Source organism: Lycium barbarum, chromosome 8, assembly GCF_019175385.1.
Source record: "Lycium barbarum isolate Lr01 chromosome 8, ASM1917538v2, whole genome shotgun sequence".
Taxonomy (NCBI): Eukaryota; Viridiplantae; Streptophyta; class Magnoliopsida; order Solanales; family Solanaceae; genus Lycium; species Lycium barbarum.
Genome location: NC_083344.1, coordinates 106,441,296 through 106,453,671, shown reverse-complemented (window position 1 = coordinate 106,453,671; position 12,376 = coordinate 106,441,296). Strand labels below are relative to the sequence as shown.

Here is a 12,376-nt window from a genome sequence, read left to right as displayed (position 1 = left end):
TAAAACACCCTACGAACTCCTCGCGTACTCGGATTTCCCAAAAGTGGTCGCCTTGATCTAGTGTTGGCCCAGGTCAAATCAAATTAAACTAAAATAAACATTTCTAATCAACGACCCAAAATCCAAAAATATGCCTCGGGAACCGAACCAAAGGATCAACTAATTCAAAAATCACCTTCCTGGCCTAAAGGAACTAACATAATCCGATTCGGGACGAAAATTCCCAAAAGTCAACTATTGATCAACCCTTTTTCACTTATTCAACTTCGAAATCTTGAAAATCCTCAAAACCAACCAAGGCTCGCCCGATTGCCTCAGAATTGCGCCACCCATCCCCAATAGTCATAAATACAGAAAATAAACTACAGAAAGAGAATTTTGGGAAAAGAGTAAAATGCCTAAAACGACCAAACGGGTCGTTACATTACATTATTATAATGTTGCTTCACTAATTTCATGGTGATAACATATTGTTTAGTAACAAATATAGGTTTTAGAACCTAAAATTAGTTCACTTCTTATTAAAAAAAAATCTATTTTGGTTGCAAAAGCAAGTGTTAGGTTGTAAAGTTTGATAATATGTAGCTAGTGTTAGGTTATAAATTCAATAATATGTAGTTGGCTTATTAGCAGGGTATGCAAGGGTAGTGACATAGCTCTTTTGAGGACCCTATTCTCCTATCCCTAAGCACCTTATTAACTAGTTTCAACTACTACCAATCTCCAATTCTTGAGAAGGCCAAAAGGTATTGCTAGGATTTGATGGGTAATGGTCTCTTTGTGGTAAAGACATGAGGAAAAGTAAGCAGTACAAGACATTTATGAAGGCATAATCATCAGTGAATGTATTTCTGTTGTTAGTCTATGCATAAACCTTACCCTTTTATTTTGCTTTTAATGAATGCCTTCTGCTAATATTAGTTCAATGGTCTATGCATAGACGTTGTCTCGTCTATAATAAAAGTTATAAATCTAAAGTGTTTATTTTCAACCTCAAGCTCAAATATGAAATGTTCATCTTTTACCTCAAGCTCAAATATGAAATTTTATGCAAAATCACCTTCAATCTTCTCCAAATTCACTTAATTTGGAGATTTAGACTTCTCAAAAAATCCCCAACAAAACCCAATGACACCCACTTGAAATAAATCACTCCTTCATAAAAACCATTTTTTCAAGTTTGAAGCTGAATTTCTACAATGGCTATCCTCAAACTCAAATCTAAAATTTAATCCAAGACCACCTTAAATCTTCTCGAAACTCTCTACAATTTGAGATTTAAACTCATCAAAAGATCCCCAACCAAATCCAACAACACGCACTTGAAATGAATCACTCTTTCAAAAACTCATTTTTCAAGCTTGAAGCTCAAGCTCCAACCATGGCTGTCAATGGAGTATATTTCAAATGTTGGAGGAAAATATCGTGGGAATGAATTGAGAGAGGGGAATATCATTTTATATATATATATATATATATTACAAGGTAAAAGATATATTTTAGATTTTTATTTTGGTTTAATTTATTATTTTGGTTTAATTTATTATTTCTTACTTTGGATTAAAAGGGTATTTTATAAAACTTGGGGGCTATGTTGAAAGCTTGAAATAGTTATTATTCTATTTTTTTATTTTTTAAATCGCTAGACGAAAATGTTTTTTTAAAACTTGGGGGCTTGTTTTGACGCTCAGCTAACTTGTCTCCACTTAATTAGCACTAATCCTAAAAAGAATCTCGTCACCTAATAATTAAAATTTGGAGTCCAAATTCCTTAAAAAAACTTGCTTTGACCCTCGTAATACGAATCAAGACAATCTTTTTGGGACTAAGAGAGTAGAATATATCATTGGAGGTCCTCCTTAAGGTATAAAAGTGAACTTTACCTCAAATTTCCCTCGATCTATCTCGCCACAGTACTACTTAATAGTCATCGACTCAGCGTTAACCGTGATACTCCCTCAATTCCCAAAGAAAAAAGAGTAAAGACCAGTGCATAAAACAAGAGAATCAAAGCTATAATAGGAATATTTTACTATAAAATAAAACTGTAAAGAAAGTAGAGTAGAGAACAATCGGAAGAAAGTAGTGAGAGATCTAGACAGACAAATTATTCCCTCTAAATTAGTGTATACATTGATTGATATTAGCTCCCCATTTATCAATAAACAGAAGTTATTTGCAATAAATTTCAAATCTTTGAAATTATTGACGAGTTACTAGCTTGATTTGTTATTTCAGAAAATGACGTATAAACTATTTTTAAGTTACCTGCTTAATTGCAAGTTTTTGCAGAAAGTTATTTCCAAGCTACTTGCAAGCTGTTCGTAAGCTACTCACAAGCTGCTTGCAAGCTTGCAGATATATTCAAGAAGATGCTTGCAAGTACCTAGTTAATTACAAAAAATTTCATAAAGTTGCTTGCAAGCTATTTGTTTGAGTTACTTGCAAGCTACTTGCTTCATTGTCTTTTCAGCAAGCTGTCTGTTTGATTTCAAACATTTGCTTGTATATAAGCTATTTGTGAGTTAGCCGTTTAATTACAAACATTTTTAGGAAGCTACTTACAAACTACTTGGTTGAGTTAATTGCAAACTCTAGTTGCATGATTGTAAAACTCTTCTCAAAGTTACTTGAATCCCCTTTAATAAAAATTCTGATTTCGCCACTGCTTTTAGATAAGATCAAATAACTATGTCTTCAAGCCCAAAGAGGTGATCAAGTTTTCGCACATATACAGGGAAGGTAATGTGCCAGCTGACTCACTGTCCGAGATCAGTCACAACATGCTGGGTATTACCTACTTTATGAATTTGCAGGAGCTACCTGACCACATTAGGAGTTAACTCAGACTTGACTAAATTGGCTGTCCATTATTTAGACAGTTCAAGACCAAGATTTGGTCTGGACGAATCCTCCCCACTGATTTTTCATGATTTTGCCTACCAGTGCCTTTTAAGGCAACTGTTGGTGATCTTATCAATCTGTTTATTTTAAACCCTTCAATTGATTCAGATCTTCTTGCAGCATATGCAACACCAAGGTTGGACACTCTTCCAAAGGGACATAATCTGTAGATAGTGTACAACCTTCATGAAGAGTTTTTTATACTTTGCTCTTTTTGACAATCATGACAACCTTGGAGTCAATCGAATTGTTCATATTAAGTTCACTATCAATAGCTTAACATCTTATCTATGTTTTCCTTGTACCTTAGAAGAGTTATACATAGTTTTTGCTTGGAGACTATAACCTTCTCCTTGAAGACCACTGGTTGGACTTCCCTTTTGTATATTGATATGGTTAACTTGTCCATGATCCTAATCATCAGACTAGAGTTAGATCTTATAGCTCTTCTTAGTTACTTTTGGAGGTTTTGGTACATGTCTCCCTCCGATATACTCTTTTTTACTGTAAATAAACACGGGAGGGGTTTATGCCAAACTCTCCATCACCACGGGAGGTCAAAGTCTGGGTGGATGGATTTTACAAAAAAAGTAAGCTAATATCATCAACTATGACATCTTCACTTATGCCCACATTATAACACATATTTGTAGGCTCCTTTAGCCAGCTAATACCACAAGCGCGCGATGAACGCATAGTGGGTGCCAATTAGGCACACAGTGAATTTTGTGGTTTAGAAATTACATTTTGTTTTATTACGTTAATATTTTTTTTGTATTCATCGTACATTTTGTTTTTGGAAGATTAAGATTTTTGTGATTTTCTACTCTCGTTTTGGAGACTGAAATCCTTGTGATTTTGTGCTCTAATTTGTTACTCAGTTTGAAGATATAAAAAATTTGTGATTTTATTAAATCTGATTAAAGAAGAAGGAAGATTACATTTTTTCACTTTCCTCCACAACATCACCATGTCACTTCCACTTCAGCATTGTGTTAGATTTCCATAATATTTTTTCCCACGTCACCAAATTTCTTCTTTTTCCTTACCCACCACCAAATCCATCAACCAAATAGTGCAAACAAGCATATCCCCACCACATAATATTAATCAAATGGGTTATTTATGAGCATGACATGACTTAAAAAGAAAATCGAGAATCACAGGGAGTAACACTTGTACAAGATTAAATCTATGTTAATTTGGTCTTAGATCCAATTCAGTTATACTCCCTCCATTTCAATTTGTTTGTCTAGTTTTTACTTGGCACGGAGTTTCGGAAAGTAAAGAAGACTTTAGAATCTTATGATTATTAACTAAAGATATGTAGAATATATCAAAATGCCCTTTAATTTTGTGGTCTTAAACATATCACATGAAAAGTTAAAATTAAAGAGCTGACAAAAAATGAAAGAGAAATTATATTTTAAACGAACTAAAAAGGAATGTAAGACAAACAAATTGAAATGGAGCGAGTAACGATAATCAATTTACTTATGGGATGATAATAAATATTTGGAAAACTGAATATTCGGTAATTTTTGTAATTCTTCTTCTTTTTATCTCGGCAAAAATCTAAAGCTATTCCAAAAACTCTAAAGGTCTTGCCCAAGAGATTAAATATGAGCAAGAAAGATACTGTTGTTGTATTAACTATGAGCAAGAAAGACACTGTTGTTGTATTAAATATGAGCAAGAAAGACACTGCTGCTGCTGCTGGTGTTGCTGTTGCTGCTGCTGCTGGTGTTGCTGTTGCTGTTGCTGTTGTTGTTGTTCTTCTTCTTATTATTATGACACAAACCTCCAACTTCCTAATTATCACCAACCATGATTCTTTTACGTCCAAAGAGTTCCATTGTTTTGATAGTATCCCAAATAAAAATTGTCTGGTCTCACCGACCATACACATGTCTGTTGTCCAATCGGAACTTGTCCGCTTGGATACAAACCCGTGGGTCGTTAAACACTTCAAAATTACGAGTCCGGAGCCTAAAGGGTATAAAAATACACGGTTTTTACCAAAAGGGAACGTTAAAAATTTATTATACCAAAACGGGTATATCGTGGGCTGATCCACGATATACCCCAAATTTTTTTTTTTTTTTTAAATTATCAGAAAACGAAAACGAAAATAAAAAATAAAAAATTACAAGTATAACGTGGACTGATCCACGTTATACAAAATAAATTGTATAACGTGGATCAGTCCACGTTATACAAGTTTTAATTGTATAACGTGGACTGATCCACGTTATACAATTTATTTTGTATAACGTGGATCAGTCCACGTTATACAATTTATTTTGTATATTTGGACTGATCCTTTTGCCCTAATTTATTTACCTTCGTTCCCATCCCCCTAAAATCTTCCGCCGCTTCTTCATCCTTCGTTGTCTTCTTCATTCCCTTGCTAAAATCTTCAATTCTCCTCCATTAATTACAGAAGCTCTATTTTCTTCTACTTTTCCTTCTCCTCTATTTTTTTTAAACCCTGCAAAACAATCTAATTTTTGAAGTAGCATCTCCAGCGTATTCATCTATTATTGCTATTTAAATTGAGGTATTTTTTCTAACTCATATAATATTGTATATTTATAATAGATATAGATCTGTTTTTCTTATATATCTTAATTGTTATTTTTTATTTGTGTTATTTAATACGTTTCTGTTATTTTGTGTTATTTTAATTTGAACTTAAAATATGATTGTTAGAAGCATTATTATATAAAAGGTCCTATTTGTTTAGTAGCACTTTTGAAGAAATTTGTTGTTATGTTACTGTTATTTTTGTGAATTCTTATATAAAAGATCTGAATAACTAAATAATATATTTTGTTAGGAATTGTTATGTTGCTGTTATTTTTGTTAGTGTTGTGGATGTTTGTAAAACGTGGACTGATCCACGTTATACAAAATATAGTGTATAACGTGGATCAATCCACATTTTACAAGTTGAAACATTGTGAAACTGGATATTGCCAATAATAGACCGATGATGACATTTTCGGTACAGGAAAAAAGAATTGTGAAATGTGTCAAAGAATCGAATTTTTTCCTCTCTTTTTGTGAATGTTGCTTTGTTTGATGTATTTATGCATTACCATAGTAATTTATGACCGCAGAACCTGTAATTTCTTCAATATATTTTGTTATGGATTTTTATACAATATATTTTGTTATGGATTGTTATACAATATATTTTTTTAATAGTGAGTTACTCCAAATAACTTGATCTGGATTTCCTATTTTTTTTTTTGTATAAGGTATGGAGTTTCCACGGGTATGCGTACATCCGGGGCCAGAAGTGTACGATGTGTTAACACTCCAGGAGAAGCATCGTTCAGAGGCTGTGTGGGATGGTTCCTTGAGAGGACCGACTGGATGCCTGTTTCCTCGCCGCGCGGATACTGAATTTTGGAAGCATGTGAGGCGTCATCCTTTTCATCCTCGCATCCTTGACTACTTTGGCTTGTGTGGATTTAGGGGAGTAATAGAGGTAGGATGTGTATCATATGATTGGGCAGTCATCACTGCACTTATAGAGAGATGGCGTCCTGAGACGCACACCTTTCATCTGCGTACAGGTGAGGCGACCATCACATTACAAGATATCGAGGTCATGTTTGGCTTGGTTGTTGATGGTTATCCCTTGAATAATCTTAATGCTAGATATATCGATATTGGTGGGTGGCAACAATTGATCCATGAGCTTACTGGTTGGGCACCCGGTCTGGATTGTTTTAATGGTGTTAGTAGGTTAGAAGTACATAAATTAATTGAATATATTAGAGGCTTAGATGATATTACAGATCAGACCCCAGAAATTGATGTGCAACAGCGGGTTAGGTTGTACTTGCTATGGCTTTGTGGCGGCACGATATTTCCGGATAAGTCCGGTGACTTACTGAATATAGATTATTTGCTTGACATGCGTGACCTTAGAGCAATGAATGAACAAGCTTGGGGAGCGGCTGCATTGTCATATTTGTATACTTGTTTATGCCGTGCTTCGTTGAGGAAAGCGAAGGATGTGTGTGGATTCATTTCCTTATTGCAGGTACGTGACCTTTAAAATTATATAATTTTATTTGGTTGTCCTATTTGATAGTTATAAGGTTTTTATGTATTTATTTTTATTTTTTAATATAGGTTTGGGCTTGGGAGCGCATTATACCGATGCAGCCACCATGCAGGGCTCTTCCGCCACACACGGCTCTTGCACGAAGGTGGACTCATCGTAAATCCCACGAAAATGAGGCACGCGATGTTTTACCCATATGTAGGGATGTGTTGGACAACCTAATAGATGGCCAGGTATTTTATCATAATTATGGTTGTTAATGGCGTTTTGATAGAATAGTTATGCTTATGTGTAATTTATGTTCTTTCTATCGTAGTTTGTGTGGCAGCCTTATTCAGAGGCCATCATCAACAGACTCCCTGAGTGGTGTCTGCGTGGCCGAGATATTTGGATGGCGAAAGTTCCCCTTATTTGTGGGATCTATCGAGAGTGGCACATGGTAGACCGCGTTCTCAGACAGTTTGGTAGGAAGCAACATATTCCGGGTCCATGTGCAGAGATTGATCCTTTTCATTACAAACGTGACAAGCGGTATGCTATAAAAGTGGAGGATCAAGAATATTTTACAGAAACAGACTTTTTGTGGGGAAATCGTCGAGATAGTTTAATTCAGGCCGAGTATGAAACTCAAGATCCACAGTCACTATCAGAGTATTTTTGTTGGTATCGACGTCACTCGCGCACTTTCATAGGAAATCCTGCGCATAAAGTGGATAGAGGATACCAACACATGGCAGGCAGGCATGAGGCACTGGTACGTACATTACATTCCATTAGATGTTTGATGTCTTTATATGTGTCTTAGACCACTATCAAATATCGATTTTTTTTTAGGCTTTAGGACATCAAGAATCATACAGGTTGGCTCAGCAGACTATCCAAGATCCAACCAAGTCTAATGAAGTGAAGGAAATAGCAGAGATGTTTAGCCACATTAATACAGAGTCCATGGCTGCTGCCTCTCTGGGGACGATGTTGAGTTTCGCTCCATATTATACACCACCGGCAGAGTATGTTGAGCCGCCTACTATGCAAGTGCCTCGTCATCAACGTCCTAATGTACCAAGACCTGCGGCGCGTGGTAGAGGACGCCAATCAGGTAACAGACGGGGTCGAACTCCCGTGGATCACCAGTTGGTTGATGAGGAAGAGGTTCGTTTTGATCAAGATATGCCCAGCTCAACGATGCATACAGATGATGATGCATATCACCCAATAATAGATTTTATGTCCAGCTCATCGACGTTAGCTCCCGAGGTTCAATCACCAGCAGTAATCAGAAGTGAGGGGCCTTTTCAGGCATTCGCATCGTCTGGGCCTATTAGCCTGGCAGTTATGGCCCAACAGTTTAGTGGTCAGACAAGCAGCTCTTATGGGATGATTGAGGGGCCTTTACCTGCATTCACTGGACAGAGCTCTTCAATTGGGAGGAGACTGAGTTTTACCGATGTGAGTATTCTAACCACTCAAATAGCTTGTATCTTGTTTAAAGTAATGGCTACTTTAATCGTAAAAAATATTATTTATTTTGCATAGTCTCCCATGGAATTTGATGTTGGATCCTCACACATTCCTGTGCCGGATGTACAGACTTTAGAGCCACAGGTTAGCTTTTAATTCAAATTTTTTTGAGACTTGTGGTTGTTATGTGGTGTTTTGTCTTGGTTGCTTTGGTTGTTTGTGTTGGTATATGGTATTGGAGGAACTCCTTGTTACAGGGGAGATGCTGTCCGATTTTACGTAGACAATCAATGTTTTTTATGGCATTTACAGGATACAGGTGTGATACAAGAGGACGATCACCAACGTAGATCAAAACGAGAACGTCGTCAAACTCGGTGTGGCACGGGGGGGAAAAAGGGACACTGTAAAAATTAAATTTTTATTATATAGTGGGTAACTTCAAGTTGGGAAAAATTACTATTTTTATTTGCCAATTTCTGTCTATTTTTATTCAATTCTGGTTCACCTCGTTTCTGCATATTTAATGTGTGTAAAGTTTGCAACAAAATGGAATTGAAAAAAGTTGGAGTGTAATTTTGTTGGCCAAATATGAATTGCAAATCGTTGGCAACGTTTTGCAATTCATATTATTGCAAATCGTTGGCAACGTTTTGCAATTCATATTATTGCAAAACGTTGGCTGGAAAACGTTGGAGTAATTTTGTTGGCCAAATATGAATTGAAAACGTTGGCTGTAATTTTGTTGGCCAATTGCAAATCGTTGGCTAACCAACGTTTTGCAATTCATATTATTGCAAAACGTTGGCCAGCCAACGATTTGCAACGATATTTTTTCCTATAAAATCGCACAATACATGCAGTCGTCCATGCAATCGTCAAATGAAGCGTGTTTTGCGTAAAATTAATTAGTAAAATCCGTGAATCATTAACGTTTTACAAAATATGAACATATTATTGATTGGTAATTGATTCGACAAATTATTTTTACGTCAAATCACGTAAAATTAAATAGTAAAATCCGTGAATCATTAACGTTTTACAAAATATAAAATCATCTAATCTGCCATGTAATCGTCAAATCAAGCGTGTTTTGCGTAAAATCGAATAGTAAAATCCGTGAATCATTAGTTTTATATAAAATCCGTGAATCATTAGTTTTTCCTCACTAAATTCTACACTTCTCTATTGTAGACTTCATTTTTTAAGAACTCTCAACTTCTCTTTTGCACTCTCCATTAATTTCTACTTCTGTATTCTCTTGAAAAACATATGGCGGAAAATTATGTAAGAGTTAATTTATATTGGGGTGGGGAAGTTGTGTATGAAGAAGGTTCAGTTAGATATAACCGTCGTCCGGAAGCCGTACAGCGCTTTCCAATTTCCCTCAAATACGATCGTCTACAACATGTTTTCATAAGCAAAATGGCCATATCTGATCCAAATCTTTCGGTGGTTATCACTGGACGATATCCAACATCAATTACAACTAGGGGATTTCCCATTTACGAGGAAACTCTTATTTCGGACGATGACTCCTTATCGTTATTTCTTCGAAGTCCTGACATATTTAGCAATCATATCAGTATAGCCACACTTGACATGTATGCAACTGTTGAACGCTCTACTAATGTTGGAGCACCCACTGACGATGAGTTTGATATTCGGGGTACTACGTATCTTCCCGCTATGAATATTGGGCTTCAAAGAGGTACACTTCAACAAGAAACAATGGTAGGAGTTGGTAGCCAGTCACATAACTTTGGTTGGACTATGCAGAGCTGTGATATTCCTGGACCGAGTAGTGCTCCAGATACAACTGAATTAGATGGCGGGAGTATAGTTCGATATCACCCTACTCAAGTAGAGTCATTTACAGAAAGGTAAATATAATGATGTTTTATGAAAACTTTCTCATTTACGTTCTATTAAATGTCTTTGTGCGTTTAACCATCACAAGAATACAACATATTATTTAGTTCTCATGTACTATTTTATAATATAACTTTCAGGATAACTATGTAAATTATTATACTGCAAATTCTAACTAACGTCTTTCATTGTTCATTCATGGAAAATAAAAAGAATACAACATGTTATTTTGTTCTCATGCACTATTTTTATAATATAACTTTATTTTTATTTTTCATTTTGTAATCGGCATGTTATTTTGATTATTTTTTATTTTTTAATTTGTCCTTGGGTTTTGCGTTCGGCGGCTACAGAGCACCAGAAGAAGAAGTATAAAATGAGGATGAAACAAATCAAAACAATGTCATCTCTAGCGTATTTGTGGTTAAAAGCTCTTCCGGAGGAAAAATGGACATTGCATAAGGACAACGGTCATAGGTGGGGGGCTATGACAACGAATGTCTCCGAATCTTATAACGGTTTATTGAAGAAAGCTCGTGGATTGCCAGTTACTGCCATGGTCCGTTATACGTTTAAAAATCTTGTTGATCGGTTTATTGAGAGAAGCACCCTTGCTGATTTGTTGATTGCGGATAAAAAATTTTGGCCGCGCGCTGTTGAAAAGAAGTTTGATGAATACTGGGAGAGGTCCCTAAAGCATACTGACATGCAGCAATACAATGCAACTGAAGGGGTCTTTGAGATTCTAACATTTGCACACGAAGGTAAGGGCGGAAATATACATAAAGTCTCTGCCGAAGGGAAAAAATGTTCGTGTGGAAAGTGGAGAAACTACCATATGCCATGTTCACATGCAATTAAATTTTGTGATATTCGCGGAATTCAACCAAAGACCTATGTTAGCAAGTACTACAGTTGCATGTTTTATAAGCAAACGTACAGTGAAAATTTTTCACCGTTGGGTGATGAGGCATATTGGCCACCTTCTCCCTTCAGTTTAATTGCAAACACTGAATACGAGCGAACTTCAGGAGCGCGGAGTACAACTAGAAGGAGGAATGAAATGGATATAGCTCCTGCTCGCATGGCTAGAAAATGTAGTACGTGCAAGCAAACAGGTCATAACAAGAATCGCTGTCCCGATAGAAATCAGTAGTTGTTGTTGTTGCTTGTTGGTTTTTATGTTTTTTCTTAACTTACACAATTGTTGTTTCTTTATGTACTCTTTCAAGAATATATAACATGTCTTGTGCAGTTTAATAGTTAGTATGTAATTTAACATTTACCATTTAGTTAATGTGTGACGTTTATTTAACTTATATTTAATTTTTTATTTCTGTTCGCATATATAACACATTTAATTATTTGCATGTGTTAAAATATTTATTTGAGTTAATCATGCTTTAAAAATTTAAAAAATCAATAAATTTTTTTTATTGATAACATAACCGAATATGATTTAAATCTAGACAACGTTATTTGGTAAACGAAAAAAAAAATATTTACAAGTATAACGTGGACGGATCCACGTTATACAATATAAATTGTATAACGTGGATCAGTCCACGTTATACAAGTTTTAATTGTATAACGTGGACTGATCCACGTTATACAATTTATATTGTATAACGTGGATCCGTCCACGTTATACTTGTAAATATTTTTTTTTCTTTTCCGTTTTCTGATAATTTAAAAAAAAAAAAAAAAATTGGGGTATATCGTGGATCAGCCCACGATATACCCGTTTTGATATAATAAATTTTTAACGTTCCCTTTTGGTAAAAACCGTGTATTTTTATACCCTTTAGGCTCCGGGCTCTCAAAATTACTCTCTTTTGAATCCCACCAGAAATGACAAAAATACATCGTACGATCAAACGCATGCTCGCAAAACTCCCAACTGAATTATTGGTTATTGGCTATTAAATGTTCTCCAAGGTCGTCTTGTTTAGAAGCACAATGAAGTTTCAGTAGAGGAGAATAGGAATCAAGATCGTCGATGACATGTATGTGATATTTCTCAGATAGAAAACAAGCTGTTATAAGCTGTCAAGGGGA

At 35.5% G+C, this 12,376-nt stretch overlaps 1 protein-coding gene across 2 annotated transcripts; it reads left to right on the top strand.

Moving 5' to 3' along the window:
• The first annotated feature begins 5,294 nt into the window (after positions 1-5,294).
• Positions 5,295-9,030, top strand: LOC132606546 (serine/threonine-protein phosphatase 7 long form homolog). Of its 2 annotated transcripts, none has more exons than XM_060320111.1 (7): positions 5,295-5,464; positions 6,168-6,961; positions 7,054-7,218; positions 7,302-7,739; positions 7,820-8,434; positions 8,522-8,590; positions 8,759-9,030. In XM_060320111.1, the coding sequence occupies exons 2-7, from the start codon at positions 6,170-6,172 to the stop codon at positions 8,861-8,863; spliced, it is 2,184 nt and encodes a 727-aa protein (XP_060176094.1). In that variant the 5' UTR covers positions 5,295-5,464; positions 6,168-6,169; the 3' UTR covers positions 8,864-9,030. The 2 variants fall into 2 exon arrangements, with proteins under 2 accessions (XP_060176094.1, XP_060176095.1); XM_060320112.1 differs by lacking the exon at positions 5,295-5,464 and having other exon boundaries at positions 6,222-6,328; positions 6,847-6,961.
• Positions 9,031-12,376: the final 3,346 nt, after the last annotated feature.

Bases quoted from the DNA above. Each gene is read 5' to 3' on its own strand.
- LOC132606546 (XM_060320111.1), top strand. From the start codon at position 6,170: ATGGAGTTTCCACGGGTATGCGTACATCCGGGGCCAGAAGTGTACGAT. The intron at 6,962-7,053 runs GTACGTGACCTT...TTTTTAATATAG, and splicing joins GATTCATTTCCTTATTGCAG to GTTTGGGCTTGGGAGCGCAT. The intron at 8,435-8,521 runs GTGAGTATTCTA...TATTTTGCATAG, and splicing joins GGAGACTGAGTTTTACCGAT to TCTCCCATGGAATTTGATGT.